We start from the raw sequence: 13,385 nt of genomic DNA, 5'->3' as shown, positions 1-13,385 counted from the left end.
CTTAGTTCTCATATGTATATGTACAAGGCACTTTGCTAGCATTTTACATATGCTATTTCATTCAAGCCACAACTCTATAAAGTGGGAGAATCTGAGGTCCAGAGAGGGTAATTTATTTGCCTAAGGTCACACAGCTTAAAAGTGGTGGAGCTGAGATTTGAGTTCATTTGTTTATTCATTCATTCATTCATTCAGTTGACACGTGTTTATTAGCCCCTACTATGGAGCAGACGCTCTACTACGTGCTGGGGACACAACTGTGAACAAGGCAGATTTCTGCCCACATGGAGCTGACACTCTAGTGGGAGAACAGAAAGCAGGAAAGTAGGTAAATTTCCAACAGCTATAAGTTCTATGAAGAAAATAAAACACCTAAACCTAGGCATATTGTCCCCAGAGCCTATGCTTGAAACAACTGCTCCTCATTCTCCTGGGGATAATTATGGGGGAGAGGGGTAGCATTCACTCTGCCACAATCCCTCCCCTCTCCCTCTGCTCATTAGAATTAATGATCTGTTTGAATAGTATGTACAGAAGTATGTAGTGATCTGAGTTGGACACACAGGAATTTCCCTAAGTGGTTATTTCACATTTATATCCTGTCAGACAAGCTTATAATCAGTGGATAGATCAGATCTTTTCCTCTCTTCCTTTTTCCCTTTCTTCCTCTTTCTCACTCACTTCTTTCTTTCATTTATTCACTCATTCATCTGTTTTTTCAATAAAATTTCGGAAATGCCTGCTAGGTGCCAGCATTGTGTTTGTGTGTTGGAATCAACAAGGCAAATAAGAAATGGTCCCTGCCCTCAAGTAGCTTACAATCTGGTGGTCCCAGAAGTATAAATTAATAAGGACATGACCTTTCAAAACACTGTCACCATGTAGAGGCATCTGGCTCACTGGGGACGAAGGAGAGAATCTCCGTTTCACGGCAACCGGAATCTCTGGGTCTCGAACGCCAGCTGAACAGTTGACGATGAGTGTCTTTCTTTCTGAAACACTCTCCAGCCTACTTAGCTCTCCAAACTTTTGTAGGCAAATCCATCCTTTCCTAAGATCCCAAGAAAGGCCAAGCACAAGACTCCTTATTAATATTTGAATAATATTAAAAAGATTTGAAAATCATCTCTGTGTAAAAATTCTTTGAATGTCATCTCTGGAACATTATCTCCAAATGACTCTCTGATTGATCAAATACCTGCCTGCCCCCAATACCATCAGTTGTATGTGTGAAAGCATTCACTAATATTAGTCTAATCCTATATCGTGGGTTAATATTGTGATCCAAAGGCAGAAAAACATTTGAAATTATCTATAAGTATCTGCCTTTTACAAAGGCTGATTTCAAAACAATGTGGCACAATGATTTGGAGATTTGTCAAAAAGTTCTATCCCTTTTACAAAGCCATTTAGAATGCAACTGATAAATCCACACAATGGATGGATATCATAATAGTTCTAAAGAAAATGATTTAGGGCAAATGCTTGGCTAAAGGAATTTCCTGAAGAATGTTTGCGAACACTAATAAAAATATTATAGTTTCCTGCACCTTAGGACATAAAAACTGTATCAGGGTAGAAGACCAGTTTTGGGAAGCCAATCATAGAAAAACCTGGGTAATTGTTTTTACTAAATTCATCCATGCGTCCAGCAAAAAAATATGTATTTTGAACGTATTACATACCAGTAGGGAAAATTATGAATGTAAAAAGTTATACATGTCCAAGTCCTTACCCTCAGTTATTACCTAGAAGGAGAGATAAAAACCTAAATTTGTATGACTATAATCAACATAGCAGTATACTCAAATAGGAAATATGACATATTATCTTGCTAATTGAATATTTAACAAAAATCTGATGAGAGTTTAAACTCTAGTGCTTTTTAAATCTGCAAGCCAGGGAGTGTTATTAACATTTTTATTTTGTCTCTGAAACTTATCCTTTTTGAACTCTGAGGTGATTTACATTGTATCTGAAATATCCTGTTGTATATCCATTAGGTAAAGTAGAGGAATAATACTGGCAAAGAATGGGAGCCAATAACAGGATATGCCAGTGGCCTAGTTTAGCTGAAGTCTGTGGAGAGTAATAGCAGCCATGGATGCTCAGCCTGTCATGGCTCTGACCATCCAGCAAGAGAGTTTGAGCCTTATTAGTAATGGCAATGGGAAAGCTTAAGGATTTTTGAGAAAAGAATGAGATAATTAAAGGGGGCTTTGATAGGATTCATCTGGAAATGGTTTGGAATGACTAAAGGGGTTGAGGGACTGGAGGGGAGAGAACAGTTAGGAGGTGGGAGATAATAGAAAATAGATATATTGGCCTCTGGCCCTGGTGCCTGGCACAGGGCTCCTGAAACCCTTGTCAATTCCTAAGTGATAAGAGCACACTAGGAGCAACTTTTCTTCTAATGAGGCCGCTGTTGGTGGGATCCTGGAGGCTCCTGGATGGGGGATGGTCACTAGAAAGGCCAAGCTGTGCTTAGAAGCTTGGAATTTTCAACCTCAACCTCTATTCTCTAGAGAGGGGAGAAGGGCTGGAAATGGAGTTGATAATTAACCATGGCTACATGAGGAAGGCTCCATAAAATCCCAGTAGTAGTAGGCGATTCAAAGAGCTTCCAGGTGAGTGAACACATCCACATACCGGGAGGGTGATGCACCCCAACTCCAAGGGGACAGAAGCTCCTGCACTCGGAACTCTCCCAGACTTCGACCTATGTGTCTCTTCATCTGGCCAATCATCTATGTCCTTTATCATATTCTTCAATAAACAGGTAAACGTAAGTAAGTATTTCCCTGAGTTCTGTGAGCCACTTTAGAAAATGAATTGAATCCCAGGAAGGGGTCATCGGAACCTCAGATTTATAGCTCATCTGTCAGAAGCACAGATGACAATCTCGATTTTCAATTGACATCTGAATGGGGTGGGAACAGTCTTGTGGGACTGAGCCCTTAACCTGTGGGGTCTGATGCTATCTCCAGGTAAATGGTGTCAAAATTGAATTGAATTGAGTTAAATTATAGGACAACCAGCCGATGTCACAGAATCACCGATTGTAGAGAAACCCCCTCCCCACACATTTGATGTCAGAAGTGTTGTGAGTGTGGTAGTGATATGAAAGGAAACAAGAAACACAGAAGGAAGGGTTGGAGATTTTTTCCTTACTCAGGACGTCAAGGCAGACTGTGGTTGAGATGCTTATTTATAAAAAAGATTTATTAGTTCCATTGTACCCTCAAATTATCCAGAGAGCTAAACAAATCACAGCTAATCCATTGTTGATGCAACCACCACGAGTCAGACAGCGACTGCCATTGAAGCCACTGGGACCTAGACGCAAGAGTCCAAGAACGACACTCACAGGAAGAAGCAGTAGGACTTGGATAATCATTCCATGAAAAGGCAGATTATGAGACGAGGAGGAATCAAAGATGGTTCTGAGATTGTAAATCTGTGACTTAGCAAAAGAGTAGGACCATAAGGGAAATAGGGAAGTCAGGAGGAAGTTTGGGGATAAAAATATTAATGTGGATTTTAGAAATGTTGAACTGGAGACACTAGTGGGATATCTATGTTGGGATATACAGCCAACAACTGGGAAGCACAAAACAAGAGCCCAGGAGAGAGGAGAGATGGAGGTAGACGTTACTGATATGTCTATTTAGCGGGGCTAATTAACGGAAGTAGAGCTGAGGTCATCCAGAAAGAGAAAAGAGAGGTTCTGTCTTGTTATATTAGTTTGTCTTTCACTGCAAGCTCCAAACAAAAGTTCATGAGGAATATATTTTTCTTCCAGTTTTATTGAGATATAATTAACATATAGCACTGTATAAACTTAAGGTGTACAGCATAATGACTTGACTTACATATATCGTGAAATGATTACAAGTTCAGGGATCATCCATCATCTCATATGGATACAAAATTAAGGAAATTAAAAAATTTTCCTTGTGATGAGAACTCTTAGGATTTATTCTCATAACGACTTTCATATATAGCATATAGCAGTATTAATCATATTTATCATGTTGTACATTATATCCCTAGTACTTATTTATCTTATAATGAAGTTGGTACCTTTTGACGTTCTTCATCCACTTCTTTCTCCTTCCACCCCTGCGTGAAGAATATTGAGAATATTGTATAGATTTCATGAAGCCATCATTTCTCATCCATCTCTGTACTTCCAGGACTGATTTCCTCTACCACCAAACTCAATGTCCCAAACATCTTCAACTATCTTTAGTACCCAGAACACACCATGGTCTTTCTCTCAGCTCTTCTAAGAACACTCTTCGCTCCTCCTTAAACTGGCTGGGCTTATTCACCCTTCAAGTTGTCATTTATTAATTGTATAGGAAACATTTCCTGGATCTTCAGATCACCTAGTACTGCTACCAAAATATTTACCGCGTTGTATTTTAATTAATTATTTACTGCTATTTACTGGCCAGGCTCCCTGAGCTTTATGAGGGCAGAATTTCTGTCTGTCTCCCATTATTACATTCCCAGCACCTAGAGCAGTGCCTGGGTCAGAATAAGCACTTAAAAATAGTTGCTGAATCAATGGATGAATGAGCAGATAAATGAGTGAATGAAAGGCAAATAATAATAACTATACACATGCTTTGTAGCTTCTTCATTTCCTAGAATAGTGCTGGGTTTAAAGAACACTTGGGGGAATTATTAAGTGGCAAATCTTTCTGTAAAATGGGCTGCTTTTTAAATAAAAACAACAAACCATACTAGCCAGGTGTGGAAAAGATAGGCAAATGTTACATAAATATTTGAATGTAATCAAGTGTACCACTGCTTGCATCACCAGCATCCCTAAGAACAGTCATCTGACTCATGAGATAGAATTAACAACCAGATTAGCTGCAGTCTGTATCCTTTCTTGAAACTGGCAAGTGCCAGCTCTAAATTACTACCAGAGTTCACACAGAATCAACAAAATACAATCTTCTTTAGGAGAAAGTACACCTGTTACAAAGACACCATTGCCCCAAAAGGAGAACACCACAGCCTGGAAATCCCACAGTTTGGAAGGCTATCGGAAACATGTCCTTTTCTGTGGAACAGAAGTTATCCAGGTCAAGCCCTCTGGGCAGGGGCCAGTAAGAGCAGTCGTTTTGCAAACAGGTTAGTAGATTCCACTTTTGTGAATTTGGTCCATGATTAGAGGTAGGGGTGCTGGATTAGGGAAATCTTGTTTAGGATTATGGAGTTTGCCACATCCTAGTTTCCAATCAAACCCTTATTAGTCTAAGTTGCTGCCATTTCCAACTGAAAAGTTCGTTGTTAATATGCTTGTCTATGATGAAGATATACAGGAATGAAGTACACTTCCTAAAAGGTAAAACTATGTTCTTGGTTTTATTGTGTGTCCATAGGTTTTTTCTCTTTTCCCTCTGTACCCCCTCTAAGTGACTACCAAGAAAACAGTTTCAACCACTATCACTTGAGGACATTTTTTTTTCACAGTCGCTTGCTGGGATGTTATTTCTAGGTTTTTGCTGGATACCTCCACCTACATGTCCTATAGATGCTTCAAAATCAAGGCATCTAAAAGGGAACTCATCCTCCTCTACTGCCTCTTTCTGTTGACATCATAACATCTGTCAAGTCTCTTCATATCATCTTTAACTCTTCATTTTCTCCCATACCAAATAGGGTACCACATCCTATAGATTCTGCAAATACTTCCTGCATCCTGTCTCCCTCTCCTTCATCCCCATGTCTGGTGTTTTATCCAGGCCATCATCATCTCCTGTCTAAACTATTCCTACAGAAATATTCATTTGACTGTTTCCCTTCAACTTTCACCTTAAATATTTTTTCTTTTATTTTGTTCAACCTTTCTCTGACCTACTCCTCAGTCTGTCATCAAGTCATACTTCTAAAACACAGTTTGAAGCAATTCATAAATACCATGCTCAAAACCTTTTCAAGACTACCAATATTAGTCCCACTCTTTCACATGACATTACAATGCCTTCCATGATCTGGTCCCAGCTCTCTGTATTCACCACTGACCTGTGTTTCTGCCACCCGACACATTCACAGATCCAAAACACATCTTGTGTTTTGATATCTCTATGCTTTAGTTTAGTCTATGATTCAATTGTACTACCTGATTTTTTTTAATTAAAAATACCTAGGTTTGAGTTTATTTTTTTTGCTTAAATTAGTCACTGGGCATGAGAACATCCCTCCAGCTGCTGCTTAAGCAGAAGCTAATGGGTGAAGATCATGGGAACCCCTGATCTGAGCTTGTAAAATGCTAAGGCAACAGGTTAGGGGAAACTCTGCTCCTTTCCTTCAAAGCCTGCAAAGCCATGTTTGAGGAGACCAGATGTTCATCAAGTGGGATTAAGGCATGTTTTATACTTAGAATACTGACTCATATCTGGAATATATAGTAGTCAATCTTTCTTGCCAATACTTTAGATGTTAATGAGTATCTACTAAGTGCTATGCACAGAGGGCTAAAGAAAAAAATTGTGAGATAGTCCTTGCCCTTAAAGAAGATTATGGTCTGGCACAAGGGACAGATGGATTTATAGCTAATAAAACACAGAGCAGTGAGAGATGTCATATGACCAAATGTTACAGGGACTCCAAAGAGTGGGAGAAATTACTTTGGGTATGAAGTATGGGAGTAGAATTCTGTAAACACTTATTCAAAGAGGTGGCATTTTGAGCCAAACCTGAGAGGATGGGAAGGATTTAGCCAATCATATCAGAGAGCTGGAAAGATAGGCTAATTTGTGTCTATAAAACACAAAGGAAGGAACGCGTAGGGGTCTTCTGGGACCAGTGAGCAGTTAAGAGATAAGCCTAGTGAGGCAAGAGTATATCAAATAAAAGGGGAACCTCAAATGCCATGCCTATAAATTTGAACTTTATTCTAAAGAGTGCGGGGTCTAGAAGGTTTTTGAGCATAAGTATAACATGACCAGAGGCATATAAGATTACTTGTCTTGTGCTTTAATTTTCTCTTAATTTTTTATTATTTTCAACACATATTTTTGCTTTAAAGTCTTCTTCTCTCAGCAGCTCATGTTCTCTGGTCATTGCATTCGTCAGCTCCTTGGCCTTCTTTTCCTCAGCCCCATGTGTGAATGGGGGTGGGAGGTTACACTGTGTGAGCCACCGAAGCACTGACTCCCAGACCAAGAGAAATTGAGCAGGGCTAAGTGAACTCAATTTATTGTTCCTGGCAACTTGGAAGAACAATAAATGTAAATACACTGTTAGGTCATAGCAATGCTGTTTTAATTCCATATTTAAATGACACTATTGGCCAATCCTTAATTCCATGCAAACCATTTTTTTGGTTTTAGGGGAAACTGTATTAAAGGACCTTACTCCACTTGTGATTATCTTCATGTAGCTTACAATACAGCTAAAGGGGACTTGGTGAGATCCATCCTCTACCCCCGGCCTCTGAACTTCAAACTGTACAATGATGCCTTCAAGTTCATAGTGTTCCTCGCCTTCCTTGGAGTCATGGGTTTCTCCTATGCCCTTGGTGTATATATGTACCATGGAGTAAGTACTTGGGGTAAGCCTTTTTAATAGCATAGCTTTCTCAAGGAGCTTAACGTAACTCAAAAGGGTTTCCTCTGAGTCCCATCATTCTGAATCAATGTCATCCAATAGAGCTTTTTAGGATGATGAAAATATTCTATATATCTACACTGTCCAACTTGGTAGTCCTTAACTATGTGTTCATTGAACACTTGAAGTGTGCTTGGTGTAATTGAGGAAATGAATTTTCAGTTTTATTTCTTTTTAATTAATTTAGATTTAAATAGCCACATGTGATTAGTGGAAATCATATTGAAAGGTGCAGCTATCAAAAGCTGCAAAGTTTACGGCTCCTTTCACCACTTGGATGGGAGAGAGAGGTTACTGCATGTGTGGCATTTGTGATATCCAAGGCCAAATAGCTTCAGAGAAAATACATGTTTCTCAAGCCTGATAGGATGGGGAAGTTTCAGTCAATCAGATCAGAAAGCAGGAAGAATATACTAATTTGAGTGAGCAAAATGCAAAGGAAAAAAAGCACACAGGGTTTCTGGAACCAGAAAGCAATTTAAAGATAAGTCTAGCAAGTAGGATTAGATCAGATTGCAGGGGATCTTGAATGCCATGCCTAGAAGTTTGGACTATTTGAGAGTGTTGAAGTATGTGAGTGTGTACATCATCCAGGGAATACCCAACATACCATACAGTCAATGAGTTGCCCTGTGTTCTTGTTAGGTTCTGAGATGAAATTAAATGTCTACTCTTACAGAGCTGTGTACTGAATGGATCTCCACTTCCCTTTTTAAGCTTCACAATGTCTGGTTTCATTTGGATGTCTCTCTGAATAGTTGTAATGGCTGTAGAGGAAAGGGTTGTGATAAATGACCTCTGAGGTCCTTTCTGGTGCTGAGATTCTGATTCTGTTATGAGCCGTGCAGTCTTTTCTGTAAGATATGCTGGGATCTTAGCACTGTGGGCTTACAGGGGAGAATAAAACATCGTGAATAAAAGGATCCAAACACAGGTATGAAACTGGGGTTCGGTGGCCTCCTTACAATGCTCAGTGATGGCATAGAAATGTTTGTGTGTTGAGTGGGGGAGAGGCAAAGACAGTCACAAGAATTTCTAGGCAATGTTCATGCTCAAACTTGAGCTCTGCACAGTCATTTCAATCTGAAATAAGCTCCCAGGGAGCATTTCTAGGGGAAGGGAGGGCAGAGGAGGCCAGGGAACGTTGGCAACGGGAGAATGGAGCTTGGAAAGAGCGAGGCAGAATGCCGAAGCCAGTGGGGCTGGAATTTGAGGCAGTGTGCCAGTTTCATCTGGGGAGCAGGAGCACTGAGCAGGAAAACCAGCAAAAAGCTCTCCCCGGGCTTCCCTGGTGGCGCAGTGGTTGAGGGTCCGCCTGCCGATGCAGGGGACACGGGTTCGTGCCCTGGTCCGGGAAGATCCCACATACCGCGGAGCGGCTGGGCCCGTGAGCCATGGCCACTGAGCCTGCGCATCCGGAGCCTGTGCTCCGCAACGGGAGAGGCCACAACAGTGAGAGGCCCGCGTACCGCAAAAAAAAAAAAAACACCAAAACCCTCTCCTATGGACCAGCAAGCCCTGGCAGTGGATTGGGTATGAAGGTTTCTTGGGCAGGACTCAACATCCAATACACACCAAAGCAGTGTACTCATTGCACACCCCATATTCTTGTAGGTCAGAACCTGGTGCCTCTGTCTGAACTGGTTGGCTGCCTCTATCTGCACTGGCTCAGCATTAGGCAGGGATGAGTCCTCAGGGTTAAAACTCCTCTGTGGCTGGGATTGGGAAAATCAGGGAATGATGGATTTTGCAATAAACTAGAATTGGCCCAAAGATATATCTAGTAGCCATTGCTACTGAACTTTAAATCTGTGTTTCCAATACTGAAAAGGGAACTTTATGGCTAAAATTACAGTAATGTCATGAAAACCTAGGCAAGGTTGTAGAGGGAAAACCCTTAATCAACAGAGCATGGGAACATTAAGCAACCTATGATTTGATCTTGGCCCCGCCCTTATTAGTCCTGTGAGCCTTGGTAGATTTGCCTGGAATCCTGACTCCATGAGACCTGGCTTGATAATATGACATACCAGTCACACATTTGTGCTCTCGAGTTGAATAGACTAGGGTCTACATCCTCACCATTTAACCGTCATGTGGCCTTGGGAAAGCTGTTTAATTTTTTAAGTCTCCATTGCCTCTACCGTTAAATGGAGGAAATAACAGTATTTACATCACAAGGTGGTTGTGAGGGGTAACTAAATAGTGAATGTACACAGTGCCCGTCCCGGCGTGTGTGTCCGGTGAGAGCAAGCTATTTTTATTATTGGCTTCCCCAGAGCAGTTGATATACGCTGAGAAGTTGGCAGAGTCTTGGTCCTAGTTTTTATCAGGTTGCCATGCATTCAGTGTGCGTGCTGAGCACCTCCTCTGTGTCAGAACTGTCTAGGCTCTGCATCTGGAGATGAGTAAGATGAATTCCAAGATGATTTCAAAGATGAAGAAGGCACAGCTGGTGCACCCGAGGAGTTTGTAGGCTAGTGGGGGAGGGAGATTCATAAGCCTACAGTCAAGCCATGTGTGAAATGTTACAACTCAAGACTAGGTCCAGTGCCCAGGAGTCCAGAGGGTGTGAGGACATCTGATGAGCAGAGAAGGGGTGGCACTCTGCTTGGAGGGAAGGCTCAGTGGAGAGAAGCAGGGTCAAGAAGGACAGTAAGACGTGGGGTGGTGATCCGGGGTCTCCTTTGTTTTGCGGTGGAAGACAATTTGTTGATTCCTCAGGCCAAGAGAACACTCAGTCCCACCAAGACAGCCGGCTCACAGTGATTATTCTGAGCTTCTAGAACCCCAGTGGTGCAGCAGGGGATGGTGCCAGGAAGGGTTCTGGCCCTCTGTGCCAGGCTAACCTGTATGGCCCTCCCCTCTCCAGGTCTCTCCAAAAGATACTGCAACCAAGGCCCTGCTCCTCCTCCCCGTGATGTCCCTTCTGTGCTGCCAGCCGCCCTCCCTGACCACAGGCATCATGTATGCACAAAGGAGGCTGAAGAAAAAGAAAATCTTCTGTATCTCCCCACAGAGAATGAACATGTGCAGGCAAATCAACCTCGTGTGCTTTGACAAAGTATGAGCTAAACTTTCCAGGTCGGAGGTTAAAGGTCTCAAGACACAGCTGAGCTGGGATGTCCGTCTAGTCCAGCACCCTTGTGGGACAGATGGGAACACGGAGGTCATGAAGGTCACACAGGGAGCTAGTGTGAGATCACATTCTAGAAGCCCGCTTTCCTGAGTCCTGAGGAAGTGGTTTAGCCATCACATCATGAATTTCTTCCCTGTCAAATTTAATATTTTCATGCCTGTTTTGGGATTCAAAACCGTCTCTTACTGTCATAACCTTTCTGATTGACTATATTTTTTCAGGCAAAACTTAACGAGGAACATTTCTGTTCCCCGAAGCTCTTTGTCCAGAGCTTAAGCGAGCATATTCCTTTCTCCTCCGCTGCTTCTTTTTAGGAAAGGGAGAGGGAGGGGGCTGCCACCCGTGTTTACCCACTCCGGCCCCTCTTTTCTCCTTTGCTTCCCAGGGTATCAAGACTCAGGACTGGGGCAGGTTGCCTGTGCTTAGGGCCTGGAAAGGGAAAGGGAGTATGTCCAGAGGAGGGGACAGCTGCTATGGGACAGGTCCCAGGACCCCTCTCCATGGCTCTCGCACAGGGGACCTGGCGGGGCTGTAGCATCAGCCGCCTCAGCTCAGGCAGCTGGTTTACCCACTCTAAGGCAGGGCGCCTGGCCTGGTCCCTCCGTGTCTTCAGTTCATTTGTATGAGAATAATTGATAAAGGCCTTGCCACTTTTTCGTTAACCCTCATTGGCAGAGAGTGCCATTAATGAGATGAGCTCTTAAGAAGCTCATGTATAGCTGAGGAAGCAGGTAAAAGGGATAGACGATGAAAATGCAGTGAAATGCGTGCTGAGGAGAGGTGTGAGCCAAGCATTGGTGTGCAGTTACCTGCCACGGATGGGAGGTCACCTTTGAGCTGTGGCTTTGGTTGTCAGACAGAATGGGCCCCATGGCGAGCAGCCCAGCAGCACAGGGATGCCAGAGCTGCAGCAGGAGGGGGGCAGGACCCTGGGTGGCGAGAACGTGGCTGTGTTGTGGGGATGCAGCTGGAGTGGAGGAACCCAATTGCTCAGGGCATGATGTGCTAAGCTAAGGAGTGGGGCCTGGTAGTGGAGGAGAATGGGAGCCCTTCTCATTTTTTAGGAAGATGGTGATATCTCTATAGGCATGTTTTATTTATTCCATCTGGGGAATTGGTGAGAAAGGATGAAAGGGAGCTAGGACTGAGTCAGGAGGCTACCGTGGCACAATGGAAGAGATGGCTCCTTGTCCTAGACAAGGAGGGTGGGAATAGACAGCAGAAGACAAGCTGGAGAGACGGTCCCCAGGTGGAAGTGGCATAGCTCTTACATTAGTTCAGTTCTATTCTTTTCTAGTTTCCTTTGACAAAGAAGGTCCTGTAAGGTTAACTTAACAGTAGTTTCCTTTTAGATGCAGGGCCAAAGAACAGCCCCGGATAGGGATTCCTGTTAGTTACCCAGCAGCCTCCCCAGTGTCTGAATATAGGAGGGAGATTTTAGAAAATGTGTTCATTACATATCTCTTTCTAACACTAATTTTTTCAGAGGTGTTTCTGTCCCGTAGAAAGCTTTTCCCTTCACATCCTCATGTGCTGCTTTGCTAGGCTGTCTTCGGGATGCTCAACAGCAGATGTGGCCAAACTCCGTATGTCATGATGGCATCTCATTGTGCAAAGGTCTCTTGGTTGGAAATGGGCAAAATGAGAAACTAATCCTGAATTTGATACTACGTTTCCATGTGACTTTTTAAGATAAGAAGGTTGAACTACAATGATCTCTGTTTCTTTCTAGCTTTAATATTATAAAACTTTACCAACATGATGTTGAAATAAAGCCCTCCACAATTAATTGAATTTCCATCTAGTGTTATTTCAATTTAGAAGATATTCACCACTGGGCTTCTGAGTACATTTGTTCCTGTATATTTCTAGTTTACGTTGGTTTGTTATAAGTTCCTTAAAACAAGTTCTCTCTTCCTTTTCTATTCAATTCAGCCCAAGCCTGGGCTAGTATTTATGCTAAGTTTTCTTTTTCTATCTTATTCCCTTTACAACAGCAACTATAATTTAGTTTTTTTCCCATTTATGGCTAGTTTTATTGTATAAGCATCATTTTCACATAGAGAAATAACATGGTCCCATATCTGTTTTGCTGCAGTATCATCTCTGTTTTCATGTTCAAGATATTGATGTTTAAAACATAGTCTAATCATCAGAAAAACACTTCAGTTTGAATTAAGTCACTAACTGTTTTTGAAATGGAGCAACTCAAGAGCATTTGGAATCTAAACACACATGTTGGCGTCCTTATAAAATACAGGAGGGAAATGAAGCAGATAGTGTTTTATTTGGTTTTTTGTTTTGTTTTGCGGTTTTTGTTCTTGAAGGAATAACTTACACAAAGGCACGTTAGCTCTCCATGAAGTCCAAATGAATTAATGAAACAAACATTCCTTACTTCTTTAATCCAGAAGCCCAGTAAGGACTTTGTCTCTCCACATGCTTTGCAGAATTCATTTAACATTTGTCATCTGGTGGGAGTCTCCAGATGGGCTGGATTCCGGTCCTTTCTCTCCAACCTACGGGCCCCTAGACCCTGGGGCTGCTCATTTCACCCCTAAGCTGAGAATGTCTCTACCCTAGTTACTCAGTTGTAAGAAGTGAAAGCATTGTAAGC

General features: G+C 42.2%; 1 protein-coding gene across 1 annotated transcript in view; it reads left to right on the top strand.

Annotated features, from left to right (window-relative positions):
* ATP13A5 (ATPase 13A5) overlaps positions 1-13,385 on the top strand; it is a 94,328-nt gene that overhangs the window by 22,870 nt on the left and 58,073 nt on the right. Inside the window, 3 exon segments of the mRNA XM_024124185.3 lie at positions 4,978-5,148; positions 7,403-7,560; positions 10,502-10,693. Of these exon segments, the coding sequence (XP_023979953.3) occupies positions 4,978-5,148; positions 7,403-7,560; positions 10,502-10,693 (521 nt within the window).

Source organism: Physeter macrocephalus, chromosome 1 (assembly GCF_002837175.3).
Source record: "Physeter macrocephalus isolate SW-GA chromosome 1, ASM283717v5, whole genome shotgun sequence".
Taxonomy (NCBI): domain Eukaryota; kingdom Metazoa; phylum Chordata; class Mammalia; order Artiodactyla; family Physeteridae; genus Physeter; species Physeter macrocephalus.
Note: the sequence above shows the minus strand (reverse complement) of the source record. Positions and strands in the feature narration are given on the sequence as shown.